The following is a 12,978-nucleotide window of genomic DNA, read 5'->3' as shown; positions in this document are numbered from 1 at the left end:
GAGCACGATAGCAGGGGCTCGGCCCCCGGCTCCGGGGCCCGACAGGGACTGCTGCATGAAGGCCAGCTTGTCCTTGGTCCTCCGTTTCATGTCATCCCATCTGTGTTTAATGTCCTTGACGGAGCGCGGAACCTGGCTGACGGAGGTGATTTTCCGAGCTATGCCTTCCCAAATCTTGTCCCTGTCGGCATGGGACAGCCGCATGGTCTCCCTCCCAAAGAGAACCGCTTCGTGGTGGGTCACCTCGGTGACCAGAATGTCCAGCTCCTCCTTGGAGAACTTGGGCTTCCTCTTACGCTCGGCCAGGGGCGCCACGTTCCTTGGGTTGAATATCCCACAAAGCACAATGGGGTAAATGACCGTCAAGGCGGCAGGCCTCCTCCTTCCTAAGTGCCGGCCCCCAGCCGAGGAGCCAGGAGGCGTCCGGGCGCCCTTGCCCGCTCACCACCACCACACCCAGCTCCTGGCACCAGGGCCCTCGCACTGCTGCTTGCGGGGCAGCAGGAGCCGCGGCGCGCGCGACGGGAGCGCGGACGGAGCCGGACGCCTTCCGTTTCGGGTCCCGCCTGGCCTCTGACTAGCTGCGAGGAGCCAGGGCAGGCAGCTCGGCAGCCTCCCCTGGCCCCCTTCTCCCTGTCCTAGAACCAGGGGTTGTTACTGAGGAGGGACAAGCACGCTGATGTAAAGAGCTTTAAAGCCCTCAACAGGCATGAAGGATCCTTACTGGGGTTAGGACGAGGCCACAGCCTGAACTCAGAGATGTTGCACAGACCTGCAAACCCAGGGTCTTGCAGGAAGATTCTTTCAACAGGGAGACTATTTATAGTGGGCTTCCGAGGGGTGTGGCCTTGCTGGTGACGCCCACGATTAAGGCGTGGTCACAGAAAGCTTGTTCTGCAACCCCGTGGGTCTCTTCCCCTTCCTAGTCTCCCAGGTCCCCACCTTTGGGTGTGGGCAGGCTCCTCCCTGTTCTGACCACCACTCCACTGCAGTGCTGGCAGCAGCTCCTTTTTGGCAGCTCATGGGTAGGACGTGAGGAGACCCTGAGCATCCATGGGGAGACAGGGTCCACTTTGATGGAGACCAGGAAGGCCCTTGGCTTCCATCTGCACAGAGGGTCCTCGGTCATGGGCACAGCACAGCCCTTAACCCCCTGGCTTGGCACCTGCTCTGGCTCTGCGACTCATTCTTTCCCACAGTGTGGTTCTGTCCACCCTTTATCTTATGTCCATGGTCCCAAAGATCCACCCAAGAGAGCATCCCAGAGTATGATGGGAGACCCAGAGTCTGATTCATTCCCTCTGGCTGCTGCCAAAGCCACAGCAAGGGACAGGGCACAAAGATCCTTCAGCCCTTGTCTCCCCACTCCACCCACCCAGAATACCACAGCCCCAGTGGCAGAAGAAGAAGGTGGAGGCTTTGTCACCCGCCCAAGACAGTGGCCAGGGCCTGGGCCTTGCACTCAGACAGACTTTGGATTAGAAGCTGAGTCTCCTATGCAAACCTTGTCCCCCGCCCCCACCCCCGTCTCCCCGGTGCCACCTCCAAGGGCTGCCACAAGGAATCTGTTCAGGACTTCTTAATCTCACCACTACTGGCATTTAGGATCAGAAATTCTTTGTTGGTAGGAGAGAGGGCATTCTGGACAATGTAGGATATTTACCAGCATTCTTGGCTTCTGCTCGATAGAAACCAGCAGCATTCACCCACAGAGTTGTGACAACCAAAAACATCTCAACACACTGCTTCCAGGAGACAAAAAGAGCCCCTGCAGGGTTGTGGACCACCGATCTCATGAATGCACAGCACCCACTATGGGGCTGCCATAGAGTCAACAAGTGGGTGTCCATTCTATTCCCAGCCTAAACTTAGGTTTTGAGAAAATTAATCAACTCCATTCGATCTTCTGCAAGCCCTTAAGCTAGTGAACGTGTCCTCAGATTAGGAGCTGTACAAATGGAAGCCGTACATTAAGGGGGAAGAAGAGGGTCCCAGGATGAATTGGCTTTCCCCTCAACCCAGGAACCACCCGAGGGCTATCTCCCCATCAATAAACCATAGACCCAACCCCAGCCTACCCCTTGAGTCTCTAATGAGATGAGGGCCCTCCAGCTGTGGGCCACCCTGGCACCATCTTGAATCAGAATGGTTCCTGGAGCAGGAACAGGACAGATGCCAGGCCAGCAAGGCAGCAATAGCAGAACCCACCCACATGAGGCCCCGGAAGCCAGGCTTGGCCTGGCCCCTCATGCACAGAGAGAACACTGGCCCAGACGCTCAGAGATGGATTCCAGTCCTGTTCTGCCGCTGACCACATCATCTTGACCCTGCTCTGCTCCGGGCCTCACTTTACCACTGGAGCATGAAGATCAGAGCAGAGCAGTGGTTCTCAACCCCAGCAGTGCATCAGAATCACTCTGGAGAGCTTTACAAACTGCCGACGCCCTGGGCTCAGTCCCAGCCCGATGAACTCAGAATTGTGGGAGCGCCAGATGACCACTTAGTTAGCACAGGTGATGAATCCCCTTCTCTGCAGTGATGGCAAAGCCTTGTCCCCAAACGGAAAGATCAGAGATACATGGAAGAGCGGAACTGAATCAGCTCTCCTGGCCAAAACTTCAGTGCAGAAAGGCCTGACGCAGATCACACTCACACACACTTTCCTTTGCTTGCCTAAAGCCAGGCCAGAGCCACGGGCCAGGGGTCTGGGCCATGCAGCCCATCTGATCGCCCGCTGGACACCTGGTCGCCACTCCCCACTTCTGAGTCTTTGCTTACAAGTGCCCTCAAATGCCTCCCCTGAAGGCCCAGCTCAAAGGCCCTCCCCACCCTCGCTTTCATCTGAGTCCCCACAGCACATCACCCTCACTTCCTTGGAACAGCCTCATTAGAAAAAGCAGTTTCCACAGCAGAAGGTGTGAGTCCTGGGAGGGCCGGGGAGCAGGGCTGGGCCCATCTATCTAGGACGCCCCGTACAGGCTCTGACTCACCGCAGGTGCTCAGGAATAAGGGCTGAGTTGCACGTGCTCATCTGACCTGAACCCAGTGATCGAGGAGAAGAGGGCAGCCAGAGATGTCCACCCACCTTCTTGGAGCCACTTTCAGGGCACAGCTGACCTGACTGTGTGAAACGGGGCAGGTCCCCATGGCACAAGACTGGGCCTGCCTGTTCTCAGCGGTTCCGCTTCTGTACCTGTTCAATCACAATGAGGACAGCAGCTCCGACAAATCAGGGGGCGAATCCTTAAGTGTCCCGGAGAGTGTCCACAGCTGCCCGGCTGCCAGCTGGCCTCAGGTGGGAGACCCGTGGGCAGTGGGGCCCAGGGAAAGGGGACCAGACAACTCACCGCAGCCTCCCCACCTCAAACCAGTTTCTCTGCATTTGCTTGGCAAGTCTCAGGGTTTAAATCCAGCAGACTCCCCTCAGGGAGGCCCTAACTGCCCTCCCTCCAAGCATGATCTCTCCTCTACCCTCCAGCCCCCAGCCCTACGGGGCACAGACACTGACAGAGGGCCCGATCCATGGTGCGGTACTGCCTCGGGTTCAGGCCTCCAAGACCCAGCTCGCAACCCAGCTACTAACCTCTTCACAGCTCCTGAATCCCAGAGACAGGCCACCAAGGAGGCAATGAGGCAAGACTGACCTCCCATACTGCCCGCTGATGCCTCCCAACTCCCAGGCACACCACACAAGCCAGCAGCATAGAACCCAAAGGAAAGCTCGGCGCAGCTGCCTCGGGGTGGCCCTGGGCCAGTCTCCTGCTCGCTCTGGCTGGCAGTGAAGGATCCTTCTGGTGCAAACTTCTGTCCCCAGCAATGGACAAAATCACTCTAACAATCAAAAACTAATCTAGGGACTGCGCCCTTTTCCCTGGGGGCCTTTTAAACAATGGCTGGGAGTTGCACTTTGATGTGTCCTGCACCCCATCCAGCCGGAGTTTGCCTGCGAGAGGTGTCACAGTCCAGGGACACCCCCACCTCCAAGCGAGAATGCCAGCAGGCTGGGGCCTGGGGCGTCCAGAGACACTGACATGTGTGTCCCCGTAAACAGCTGGTCTGCCACAGGCCTCCTCCAGACCCTCTGATGGAAGCCTGGGGGAGTCAGAGGATTGGTCCCCCGGAGCTAGACATGTTCCTGCCAAGAGCAGTCCCGGGGCCTTCAGGGACTTCCACCACTGGAGACTCTAAAGGGCCAACGTGCTCCCTTGGCCTCCTTTCCAGAGTTTGGACAAGGCTCTTGGGAAAGCAGCAGAGAGCAGGACTCACCTCATCCAGTTGGCTTTAGTCTCATCTGACCCATCTATGGACTTGTAGCGGTTGTTTTTGTCCACAATCTGGAAGAAAGAGACAGTCTTGAAATGGGCATCTTTGAGGGGTGGGCTCTCGCGTCCCCAGCCTCCTCCCCAGACCAGGGCCCAAGGCCACCACCCAGAACCCTCCCTGTGGCCTCCCTACTAAGCCCCCATTGCTGCAGGACCGACCCGGAGCTGGGCAGGGATCCCATCTCCCTTCTCTGCCTTGAAGGAATACCCAGCACATGCCAACAAGCGGCATTGCCAAGAACATCACATTGCAACAGCAGTTGAATTCAGGCATTCCTCTCTCTCCACGGTTTCTGCGGGAGATAGAGGCTGACACCAGATGACCGGGCACACGTGATTCCAGCGGGTCCTTCCTCTCCCCAATCTCTAAATATTCAAGAACCTCAGGGTTCGGGGTGGACCCTTCATCTTCCATAAAACTGTCTTTATTTCATCACCATTTCTGAATCACAGTTCAGCTGGATATAGAATTCTAGACAGATGAAGTTTATTTTCTTTCAGAAAATAAAGACTGCCAAAAAGGCTGCCATAGGCTCTTAAGCAACTTACTATTAGTCTCTGCTGTTCTTTTGTGGGTAATCCGTCTACAGCAAATTCTAAGCCTTCCTCTTTATGCTTGATGTTCTGCAGTTCACTATGTGGTTTTAAAGTGGAGATTTACTTTTTAAAATTCTCATTAGTTGTCAAGCATATTACTCGATTAGGATTTATACCTCCTTTTCAACTCTGGAAAATTCTGAGCTATTACGCTTTTGAGTACGGCTTCTCAGTCATTTTCTCTAGTCTCTTCTTGCAGAAGTGCCATTAAACACATATGGTCGGAACCCGGTCTATTCTCCAGGTCTTACAACTACTCTTTCATAATTTTCCCTCTATGTCTTTCTGGGTGATGTTCTCAGAAAATTTCTTGGGATGCTCTTTCAACTCACTCATTCTCTCTTTGACCATGTTCATTCCAGAGTTTATGACTATTGATGTCTTTCCTTTCTTTCCTTCCTTTTTAAAAGATGTTCAATGCAAATAATATTTTTCATTCCCAGAAATTTCTATTTCAATTAGTTCTTTTCACACTCATCTTTTCTTATTTTGTTTCATAATGTGTGCTCCTTCTTTCTTTTTCTAACAGCTTTATTGAAATATAATTAACATACAGTAGGTTGTGATAAATTTTGACAAATGTATATATCATAGTCAAGATAATAAACATATCCATCATCCCTAAGAACTACTTTATGGCCTCTGTGATCCCCAGCTCTTGCCTCTCTCCATATCTCCCATTCGCAGTTCCACAGGCAGCCAGAGAGCTGCTTTCTGTCACTACAAATTACTTTGCACGGTCCATGCTGCTGCTGCTGCTGCTGCTGTGTCGCTTCAGTCGCGTCTGACTCTGTGCAGCCCCATAGATGTGGTCCATAACTTTATACAAATAGAACCAAATGGAAGGCATGTCTGCCTTCTTTCACTCTGCACAGTTATTTTGAGATTCATCCCTCCTGGTGTGTGTACCAGAGTTCATTTCTTTGTACTGGTGAGTAGTATTCCATCGCTCGGATGGGTCATTATTTTTTTAGTCTACCTATTGCGGGACATTTGGGTTGTGGCTAGTTTTGGCTATTACAAATAACGCTGCTAAAAGACATCACTAGCAAATCTTTCTCTTTTATTGGAGTACAATTGCTTTACAATATTCTGTTAGTTTCTGCTGCACGATGAAGTGAGTCAGCTATATGTATACATATATTCTCTCCCTCTTGCACGCTCCTCCCATCCCCCACCCACCCCTCTAGGTCATCGCAGAGCCCTGAGATGCACTCCCCGTGCTGTCCAGCAGCCTCCACTGCCGGCCGCTTTACACATGGCAGTGTACGTATGTCAATCCTGATCTCCCCGTTCGTCCCTCTCTCCCCTTCCCCACTTTGTCCACACGTCCCTTCTCTACACCGGTGTTTGTATAAATACATACACTTATTTCTGTTGGGCAAATACGTAGAAGTGGAATTGCTGGGACACATGGTCAGAATACGTTCAACTTTTAAGAAACTGCTGAACTGTTTTCCAAAATGGTTACACTGTTTTATATTCCCCTCAGTCGTATGTGGGATTTCCAGTTGATCCAGATCCTTGCCAATACTTGGATGAACTGGCTTTTCTGTTTTAGCCATTTTGACAAGTATGAGGCAGTATTCATTGTGGTTTTAATTTGCCTTCTTCTGATGACTAATGACACTTGAGCATCTTTTTGTGCACTCATTTATCAGCTGCATATCTTGTTTGGTGAAGTGTCTATTCAAATCTTTTGCCCATTTTTAAAATAGTGGACTTTTTTTTTTCTTACTGTTGAGTTCTGAGAGTTTGAAATGGACTTCCCAGGTGGCGCTAGTGTTAAAAAACCCACCTGCCAATGCAGGACACATAAAACACGTGGGTTGGATCTCTGGGCTGGGAAGATTCCCTGGAGGAAGGCATGGCAACCCACTCCACTATTATTGCCTAGAGAATCCCATGGACAGAGAAGCCTGGAGGTCCAGAGTCACAAAGAGACACAATAAGCAACTTAGCACACGCGCACAAGAGTTTGTTTGTTTTTTAATGCATTTTGGATATAATTCCTTTATCAGAATATGACTTACAAAGACCTTCTTCTAGTCTGTGGCTTGTTTATTCACTCTCTTAACACCATCTTTCTAAGAGAGAGGTTTTAAATTCAAACAAAAAACGCCAGTCTTATTCTTCTTAATGGATGTTATCCTTACTCTTTCTTTGAAGATCCCAAAGCTGTGAGTGTTAATGATATATTATCCCTTTCATCCATAGTAACAGAACCCCTGGATTATAACTGAGTGCCTAGCTATCTGTAATAACAGAATACATTTCTTGACTTCTCCTCTGGCCAAGTTCTGGCCAGTAGAGTGGAGGTGGAAGTGCCATGCATCATCTTCCTGAAAACTTCTTTAAAAGTCAGCTGATATATACCCTTTTACCATCCTATGGCCTGGAATGCAGATGTAATGGCTGGAGCTCTAGCTATCACCTTGGACTATGAGGCTATAATCCAAGCATTGAGACAGTGACTAGCTGGATCAATAGGTTCCTGAGGACTTAATACAGGCTCCGAATTTATTCATAGAAGAACACAATTCCTGTTTTGCATGAGCCACTGTTATTTTGAATCTCACAGTCAAACCTATTCCTGACAGACCCTAAACAGTTGTTTTAAATTCATTTTCAAAAAAATACTATTTTTATATTTTAATTAGAGTGAATTCAATTGTCATTGTTTTTGAAGGCTCTCTTTGTAACATTAATTGTCATTAGTTTTGGAGGTTGGGTCCAGAGGCTCATCTTGAATAGGAGTCTGTCTGCCTATTGCTTGCTTTTTCTCATTTTAAGCAGTCAACCTGGCACCCCTCTCCACCTCACACAAACACTTCTATTTCTTAGTGCCCCTCAGGAGCTAAAACTGACGGCTGTCTCTGCCTGTACCAGATGACAGCTCTATGGGCCTTTGTTTTCAGCCCGGCAGTCACTTTATGCTTCTCTCTTTTCTTCTCCTTCCTTTTATCTGGGGGAAGGGGGCTCAAAGCATGAACTCTCCGTCCATCTGGACTGGAAGCCTCACCGCCTCCTCCACACACACCTTCTCTAACTATACTCTTTCTTTGGGTATTTACATCTATTCCCACACTCTCAATTTGTTCACTACTCACAGATTTTCATCTCAAGCCCCAGGCATGAATATTTAATTTCCCACACGACGTGATGTCTTACTGGCAGTTCAAACTCACCTCAGGCCCTACCCCCAGCCTATTCCTCCCTTTTTCTCCTTCACAGCATTTGGAGCCACCATCCACTCAGGTTTCAGAAAGAAAGCCATCCCCACCAAACCCCAGTGAACTGTACACTTTAAATGAATGAAGTGTATAGTACGTGAACTATATCTCCACAAAGCTGTTAAAAAAATTCACCCTTCATGCCTCCCTATTTTTTTTAATGTATTGAAGTACAGTTGATTTGCAATGTTGTATCTAATTTCTTCTGCACAGCAGAGAGTCATATATATACACACACAGATATATATATATATATCTGTTTTCATATTCTTTTCTATTATGGTCTATCACAGGATATCAAATATAGTTCTCTGTGCCATATACTGTAGGACCTTGTTGCTTATCCATCCTATAGGTAATAGTTTGCAGCTGCAAATCCAAAACTCCCAGTCCTTCCCTCCTCCATCCCCTCCTCCTTGGAAATCACAAGCCTGTTCTCTATGAGTCTGTTTTTATTTCGTAGATATGTTCATTGTGTCATATTTCCTCGTATAAGTGGTATCATATGATATTTGTATTTCTCTTTCTGACTTACTTCACTTAGCATGATAATCTCTAGGTCCATCCACGTTGCGGCAAATAGCATTATTTCATTCTTTTTTGTGGCTGAGTAATATTCCATTGTGTCAATATGTATATACTACATACATATTTACTTTACTTCTTCATCTCTCAGTGGACTTTTAGGTTGCTTCTGTGGCCTGGCTATTGTAAACAGTGGTACTATGAACAAAGGGGTCATGCCTCCCTCTCTTGATCCCCTGTATCTAATCCCTCAGCATGTCATCTGAACCTGATTTCAAAACTGCTCCTGTCTCCACTGCTTCCAGCCATCATCAGCTCTCCTCAAGACAACGACAAGAGATCCCAACTAACCTCCCAGTGCCTTTCTTAACTCTCCTCTGATTCTCCTCATAGCAGCCAGAGAACCCTATTAATGTAAACTTTAGAACATGCCGCCCACCAGCTCAAGAAGGCATTCACTGTACTTAAAGCAAAAATCATACTTAAGGTCATCATCTTCAACTCTTTACAACGTGGTCCCTGCCTACCTCCCAACTCTCTCAGGCTCCCCCATTCACTCTTCTGCAGCGACTCTTTAAAAAATAATAATCATGAAATAGTTCAGGTGTTGAGAAATTATAAAGAGCAATGCAATTGATCGCTCTGTATCCATCAGCAAGAGCCAGCAAAAACGACCACCAGCCAATTCTGTCCCAGACCTCGGTCTCCCCTAACATTAGGAAAATACACAGATGTCATTGAAGACCATCTCTGCCTCCAACTCACTGTCTTTCCCACCCTCCTTCCAAGGGTAACTACCATCCTGTTGAGGCTGGAAGGGAGCCTTCTTGATTCTTACTATTCCAGGACTTTTTCTTAAAAAATAACACACAGAATTGCTGTGCATGTTTGTAAAGTTTACAGAAATGGCACCCATATGAATGTGTTATCCTAGGGCAACTCTTTCCCAACAGGTTTCGCGTGGCTGGTCCCATCTTATCTTTTGGGTCTTGGTTTCTGTCTGCTCCTCGGAAGAAGCTTTTCCTGATCTGAACCTCAAGGAGGTTCTCCCCTTCCACACCCTGACCTCCACATGCCCGCCCTTCTCACATTGTCTGTAAACATGGTCCTGCTGCTTCCTTTGAGAGGCCTAACTGCAGGGTGTGTCTACTTGTCAATGCGGTGACTGCTCCTTCATTACACCGAAAGCTGATGAAGACCAAGCACATGGCTATCTGCTCATGACGGTGGCCTGGCCCTGGTCCCTAACACAGGCCATGGCATGCAGTAGAGTCCTAGTTGAATGAATGATCTGATGAAGAGCCTTTTAAATAACAAGCAAGCTAAAGGGGAAAAAAAAATTGTATAGGGTTCATACTCGAGTGGAAAGGAAAAGAGTGGCTAGAACTGGCTTGTCCTGGTTACTGAGAACTGACTGTGAAATTTTCCAGTCTCATGAACCAGCTGTGAAACACAGTCATTATTAAAAATTAAATTATATGAACTTACAATTCAGTATATTCTAATTTTTAACAGGTAACAAATGCCCAAAGCTTTCTAATTATTTTACTACATTTCACAATGTGGATGTTCTTGAGGATGTTGGCATCTGTAAAGTAGAAATACTATAGATTAATTGTCATTAATTAAAGACAGCTCTTCTCATCTGCTCATTTAGTGCCTTCATGTTGGCGGTCTGAAACCAGACATGCGGGGAGCCTTGACACCAAGGAAACTGGCACATGTATTCCCCACCACAACCATCGCCAGCAGGTTGTTAACTATCTGCCAGCACATCACTCTGTGTGTTTATCTGTGCACAGAAAGCCTGGGAGATACACTTCAAACTCTCATATCTGATTACCTCTAGAGGGGAGATAGAGGGAAGGAGGATGCAGCTTTTGCTTTGTCTATTTTTGAGACTTTACTGTCTCCGTGGTTTAAAATTAATGGACAAAAAGAGAAAACATGCAGGCCAGGTCTCCCCTCCCCTGCCAGTCTCCCCAGATGACACCCCAGTCTTCAGCGACCTTCCCAAGAATCTCATGGAACCATGTACGTTATCATAATATTAATCATCCTTCATTAGCACTTTCTGATTGCTCCTTTCTCTCCGGGGGAGAAACAGAAGTGTCTGTAGGTCCCGAAGCCAGCTGCAAGAATGCCTAGTGGGAAGTGAGAGCCACGGAGCCTGAGGCATCGGCTGGAACTTCAGCATCACCACTGACAAGCTAAGTGGCCTTGAGCAGGTGACTTCACTGGCCAGCCTTCAGTATCCTCATCTGTAAAATGGGGAAACCAACCTTGCAGCCCTGCCATAATGATTGATGTGGAAGGCACTCCATAAACATTCATGATTATGTTTATTAAGGGGACCAAATGTCAGTTATGATTCATTCTGGGTGGTGGGAGGTTTGCGTAAAACTCCATGTATTACAACATATAGCTGTAAAACTATATGCATTATTGTTGTATAGCTAAATGTATTACAACAAGCAGTTATAATCAGACTTTTTGCAGCCTCAGCTGGGCTGAGAGTCCTGGGTGGGGAGCTGTGAGGGACTCTGGAGCTCCCTAAGATCTCTGTTGCTAGGTTCAGATCCCAGGTTTGCTGAGGGATGCTTCTTGACATATCTTTCTTTTCCATCAGTCAGGCTTTTCTCCAATCAAGGATTCATTCATTTAACAAACATCACCCAGGGAGCAGCTACAAGGACAGGCTCCGGGGATAAAATGGTGATTTGGGAATGCAGTGTCTTTGCTCTCACAAAACTCACAGTCCAGCGGACATGGAAAGAGGCCACTGTGCTGTCCTGCGGTCAGAACTACGGTGGGGAATTCTGTGGAACATGGGAGCACAGAGCTGGAGCCCTGTAACTGGTGGTCATCGAGGACTTTCTTGGGAGGTGTGGAATCTTAGCTGAAGTCTTGGAGAAGAATAGGGTGAGGGAGTTCTAGTGGAGGAAGCAGGGGGCGAGCAGGATCACAGAGGGTGTTCAGAGCACATCACATGCTACTGATGAGCCCCCATCATCCAAGTGGAGAGCAGGCTGTAGACCTCAAGTCCTGGGACTGAGACGGTCCAGGAAGGGCCAGCCGGGCCAGAGACATGCTCAGGATCAGGCCCCAGGAGACTGGGTACCAGCACCCTCCCTTGCCTTATCCCTCAAGGTCAACTCCTTGGCCACTCTGAACTCAGCACTTCTTAGACCAGCCCAGGCTCTGAACACTGTGATGTGAGAAGGACTCTGACAACCTGGGTCTGACCAGAGAAGGGCGGTCCCTTAGTCCTTTGGAAGAGGGTCCCTTAGCCTGGAGAAGAAGAGGCTGGAGTAAGCAGACACATCATAAAATGTAGGAAGGACCCTCATGTAGGGGAGGGCAGGCAAAACCAGGACCACTTGAGGGATGGAGGCCTGAACTAGGCATGAAGAATGTGCATGCAGAACAGTCCTAACATACATGTTCTAACATGCAGAATAGTCCTGCAATAGTACAAGCAGCCTTGTGAGGAGGTGAGTTTCTTGTCACTGGGGGTGTTTAGGCTGCCATCTACGGGGTCGCACAGAGTCGGACACGACTGAAGCGATTTAGCAGCAGTAGCAGCAGGACAACCCACTATCAGGAGAACTGAAAAAAGAATTTTCCCACTGAGTGGAAGTCTGTCCTAAATGACCTATAAAATTCTGTTTAAGAATTTTGTGATTCTACATGGGCATACCCTCAGAAAATAATATAAAAAACATGAGGTTTGCCTCCCTGGGACAGGCATGGGTCCATGTAGACTAGAATGTTACTTCTGACCATGGTAATAACAAAGATATCAGCCTTAAAACATTACCCACTGCCATTGATGGAGCAACTTCACTGTGCCAAGTACTCTGGTACCCTGTTTCATGAATTCTCACAACTCAATGAAGGTAACTACAACTATTATTCCCATTTTACAGACTAGGAAACTGAGGTTTAGAGCCAGTAGGCAGCTTGCCTGAGGCCACAAAGGAAATGTGTGGGGCAGCTGGAGTTCAGACTCTGTAGGTATAGCCCATGCTCTTGAGCACTCGGCCGCGTGACAGATGTCAGCCCAGGCTTCCCCGGATGACCTTATGAGAATTAATCAGGAACGTCCTGGGGTCCTCTCTGAACTCCTGGCTTTGCTGCTGGTTTGAGCAAATCTGCTACAGAAAGATGGGCAGTTTAATAGGGAAGAACAATCTGCTTTGCTGCAGAACGTCTGCCACCATTGACGATTCACTGCTGGGTTCCTCTAAATGGTTCCATAACCAGATGCTGCAGAGATTGGATTTTTAAAAACCTGATTT

At 48.5% G+C, this 12,978-nt stretch overlaps 1 protein-coding gene across 1 annotated transcript in view; it reads right to left on the bottom strand.

Moving 5' to 3' along the window:
- The window catches only part of PRDM11 (PR domain containing 11), a 91,795-nt gene that overhangs the window by 20,885 nt on the left and 57,932 nt on the right, over positions 1–12,978 (bottom strand). Inside the window, 1 exon segment of the mRNA XM_010842326.1 lies at positions 4,267–4,334. Within this exon segment, the coding sequence (XP_010840628.1) occupies positions 4,267–4,334 (68 nt within the window).

Source organism: Bison bison, unplaced genomic scaffold (assembly GCF_000754665.1).
Source record: "Bison bison bison isolate TAMUID 2011002044 unplaced genomic scaffold, Bison_UMD1.0 scf7180017864178, whole genome shotgun sequence".
Lineage (NCBI taxonomy): Eukaryota > Metazoa > Chordata > Mammalia > Artiodactyla > Bovidae > Bison > Bison bison.
This window is presented reverse-complemented; position numbering and strand designations above follow the sequence as displayed.